General features: G+C 41.6%; 1 protein-coding gene across 2 annotated transcripts; it reads left to right on the top strand.

The window, feature by feature from the left end:
- Positions 1-414: 414 nt before the first annotated feature.
- On the top strand, positions 415-935 carry LOC116900516 (40S ribosomal protein S10-like). Of its 2 annotated transcripts, XM_032902247.1 has the most exons (2): positions 415-814; positions 871-935. In XM_032902247.1, exons 1-2 carry the CDS (start codon positions 415-417, stop codon positions 933-935), a joined length of 465 nt encoding a protein of 154 aa, XP_032758138.1. The 2 variants fall into 2 exon arrangements, with proteins under 2 accessions (XP_032758138.1, XP_032758137.1); XM_032902246.1 differs by having other exon boundaries at positions 415-912.
- The last annotated feature ends 3,573 nt before the right edge of the window (positions 936-4,508 follow it).

Below are 4,508 nucleotides of genomic sequence, written 5' to 3'. Positions count from 1 at the left end.
CCTTGTCTCTTCAGATAGGGACCTGGCAACAGTGAAGACAGCCCCATCGTGTCTCCCCACCCCGCACTACCGCAGTGATTAGCTGTCTTGTCTGTAATTCCTCCTCGAATTATTGAGTGAGATGCTTTCTGTTAGAATCTTGGTTGATAGAAACCAGATGCTGCACTGTGTAAAACCAGTAGCCACTGGTTCGATGTGGTCACTTAAATAAATATCCGATTTATTAAATTTACACTCCAGTGATCTAAAATGAAATACAATTAAAATTCAGTTCCATGGGTCACCTTTCAGTGCTCAACAGTCATGAGGGTTAAGTGGCCTCAGGATGTGACAGCCTAAATCTAGGGTGTTCACATCACCACAGCGAGTCCCACGGGACAGTACAGTTAGAATTAACAGCCCCGAGCCACCATGATGTTGATGCCTAAGAAGAACCAGGCTGCCATCTATGAACTCCTTTTTAAGGAAGGGGTGATGGTTGCCAAAAAAGATGTCCACATGCCCAACCAGCCCGAGCTGGCAGACAAGAATGTACCCAACCTTCATGTCATGAAGGCCATGCAGTCTCTCAAGTCTCAAGGCTACGTGAAGGAGCAGTTTGCTTGGAGACATTTCTACTGGTACCTCACGAATGAGGGCATCCATTATCTCCGGCATTACCTGCACCTACCTCTGGAGATCGTGCCTGCCTCCCTGCACCACAGCTGTCCCGAGATTAGCAGGCCTCGTCCCAAAAGTGCAGAGAGTGAGTGGCCTGCAAGATTCACAAAAGTGGAGGCAGACGGAGACACCTACAGAAGAAGGGCTGTCCCCCCTGGAGCTGACAGGAAAGCTGAGGCTGGGACTGGCTCAGCAAAGGAATTCCAGTTTAGAGGGAGCTTTGGTCTTGGATGTGGTCAGCCACCTCAGTGAAGTTGGGGATTAGGTTGCATTGAATACACTTTAAAGAAAAAAAAGAATTACACAGTCCCAAGACCCACCTTGTCACCTGTCTTCTTTGTGTTTTGTTTCCCTTCCTTTTCCCAAGCTAAGATGGGGGTTTTGGGAAATACCCCAGGCTAGCCTTGAACTCACAATCTTCCTGGCTTCCCAGTAGATGGAGTTCCCATGCCAGCTGTAACTGATGACATCATTGTTTTTCTTTATTGTTTTACTACCCAGGTAAATATCCTAGTTAACGCGACTTAGATTTTGCCCATTTTCAACTCTAGAATGTAATTTTGTTTTGCTGAGACATGTTCTCGCATTGTATAGCCCAGGCTGGTTCCAAATTCAGAGCTGATAGCACTCCTCCTCCTACCCCGGCCTCTCAAGTGCTGAGATTACAGGTGTGCACCGGCTGCACTGTAATTTATATTTCGTTTTTGTTGCTGTCTTGTTTCTCGGCTGCTTCAAACAATTGCATATATATTGCTTATTAACGTCCATTTCCATTGCAGATGTGGTATCTCACCGATGACATTCACACACGCACGCAAATCAATTTACTGCTGCCAGAAGCTTGGGTTGTGTCTCACTTCATATTCCATGTCTCAGCTTTTTTGTGTATTCTGGTGCACACGGGCAGACATTTTTGTAGTTGCGTACCTGGAGTGGAGTCTTCTGAAGTGATTGGACTGATGTATTTTGTCGTCAACACTCAAGGTCATTCTAACAGTGTCTGAGAATACTGTTGGTTGCTTCAGCAACACTTGTTATTCCAGAAGTTTATGTTTCAATTCTAATATAATCCTGAGGAGTGAATGGTGATAGCTCATTGTAATTCTTAAAATTGTACCGACTATTTACTAATGAAGTTATTATCCTTTCAAGTCCAACTTCTATTACCAGGTGTCCCCGCATCATTATTAAAAATACTGGTTCTTCCTCATGTCCTATGGGTTATTGTAAAAATCAAGGCCTGCAACTTTGGGGGGACATTTTTAGATTCTCTCTGTATTTTTTTTATTTATTTCTCTGCATCAATCACATAGTTTTAGTTACTGTGGCCATGCTATTTACATGTCTTGAGACCTTCTAGAACAAATCCTTCAAGATTATCTTGAGCTGGGCATGATGGTGTGAAACTATAACCCCAGCACAGAAGGACCGCCATGGCTATAAGTATACCCTATGTGAGTGAGTTCCTGGTTACCCTGGACCATTACGTAAGCCTGGGTTTCAAAACAAACAAACAAAACCAACGCTCCCCTCCCCTAAACCAAAACCAAAACCAAAACCAAATAACCAACAAAATAAAAGTGTCGTGTTGTATGCTTTGACCCTTTGCCCTGCCAGCTGGACAGGTTCTAAAACGAGACAAAAATCATATTAATATGAATCCTAGTGAATCTTTTAGCAATAATATTATATATTGTCCCATTTAGCAATTTTAAAACAATCTTAGTTACATGATAATCTCTGTAGATGACTTCAATCTCACTTTTAAGAAATTATTTATTTTGAGACAGCATTTCAGTCTGTAGTTCTGGCATTCCTAGAACTCTCTTTGTAAACCAGGCAGGCCTTAAACTCAGAGAGGCCTACCTCCCTCTGCTTCTTGAGCACTGAGATTAAAGGCATGCACCACCATGTCTGGCTAGACTTCAATCTCTCAGAGAAATTTATTTCTAGGTATTTAATAATGCTATTGTTTGTAGTTTCAGTTCAAATTCGTCATTTAATAATCACTTTTTGGTATGGGCTGTTAATGTCTGCATATTGCTTTTATATCCAACAATATTCCTAAGATCCCTTTTCACTCCTATAATATATGGACGGATTTTTAAATTTACTATGTTTATAACTAGATAATCTAGAAATAACATTGTTTCTGCTTTTTTTCAATGCTCACACACTCTCTCTGAACTATTTAGAACTTCCACTATAGACAGCACTGATTTTACATTTTAAATATCACTTTTTACTACTTTATCATGTATTTTAAAATGTGTATACTTTTTTTTTTAATTTTTTTTTTTTTTTTATTAACTTGAGTATTTCTTATATACATTTCGAATGTTATTCCCTTTCCGGTTTCCGGCAAACATCCCCTCCCCTCCCTTCCTTATGGGTGTTCCCCTCCCAACCCCTCCCCCATTGCTGCCCTCTCCCCAACAGTCTAGTTCACTAGGGGTTCAGTCTTAGCAGGACCCAGGGCTTCCCTTCCACTGGTGCTCTTACTAGGATATTCATTGCAACCTACGAGGTCAGAGTCCAGGGTCAGTCCATGTATAGTCTTTGGGTAGTGGCTTAGTCCCTGGAAGCTCTGGTTGGTTGGCATTGCTGTACATATGGGGTCTCGAGCTCCTTCAAGCTCTTCCAGTTCTTTCTCTGATTCCTTCAACAGGGTCCCGTTCTCAGTTCAGTGGTTTCCTGCTGGCATACGCCTCTGTATTTGCTGTATTCTGGCTGTGTCTCTCATGAGCGATCTGCACTCACATTTTGATCATCCGTCTTGAGTTTCATTTGTTCTAGGCATCTAGGGTAACTCAAGCATTTGGGCTAATAGCCACTTATCAATGAGTACATACCATGTATGTCTTTCTGTGATTGGGTTAGCTCACTCAAATGTGTATACTTTTAATTAACTTATCTATTTACACCAAATACTGCCCTTCACATAGACAACAGTATTAAACAAAGATTGTTCTACAAATCCTTTTTATCTTATCACACTTAGAAATGGAAAGTTCTCAATAATCAACTACTATTTACCTGGGTAAATGATTCACTGCGGTTTTATTTTTCCAGGTACCTTTTATTAGATTAAGATTTCTTTTGCTCCTAGTTTGCAAAAAAGTTCTTGAGTTGGCTCAATGGTTAAGAGCGCTGACTGCTCTTCCAGAGGTCCTGAGTTCAACTCCCAGCAAGTACCTGGTGGCTCACAACCGTCTGTGATGGAATCTGATGCTCTCTTCTGGTGTGTCTGAAGACAGCTACAATGTACATATATACATTAAATAAATAACTCTTTAAAAAAAAGAAATTAATGCATATCAACTTTGAGTCTTTTTTTGAACCTACCGAAATGAGCTTATATGCTCCCCTCAAGACAGGAGTCGAGCTTCCGGGACTGTGACCCAGTATCAGAGGTTTAGAAGCACACACCTGGGTAATATCAGTTTAGCCTGCTTTGATAGTGAAAAAAGAGACCTATTGTCTCATGTAGCTGTAACTCAGTGCAGGTGAATTCAGGCATCAAATTGTGTTCCTGGGGCCACTTCTCTTTAACCTTGTGCTCTGCTTCCCTATGGTCTCATGTGGGGCAAGATGAATTCTCATAGTCCCAGCACCATCCTCAAGCATCAGACTCAACAGTGTGAAGGTGGTTTCTTTTTAAATCATTGTCCCCTGAAAACCTGTCCTTCCAATCTAATGCCTGATGTTCATCCATATTTCCATTCTTAATGCTGGTACCAGATGAGGAAGATACCATGCTCTCATTGGACAGAATTTAGTCATGTGTCCACTATTGAACTGGGAGTAGTAGCATCAACTCATCCTGAGTACCTGTGTGGAGAGTGGCG

Source organism: Rattus rattus, chromosome 5 (assembly GCF_011064425.1).
Source record: "Rattus rattus isolate New Zealand chromosome 5, Rrattus_CSIRO_v1, whole genome shotgun sequence".
Taxonomy (NCBI): Eukaryota; Metazoa; Chordata; class Mammalia; order Rodentia; family Muridae; genus Rattus; species Rattus rattus.
This window is presented reverse-complemented; position numbering and strand designations above follow the sequence as displayed.

What these genes read in the sequence shown, in the direction of transcription:
- LOC116900516 (XM_032902246.1), top strand. Translation starts at nt 415, where the DNA reads ATGTTGATGCCTAAGAAGAACCAGGCTGCCATCTATGAACTCCTTTTT.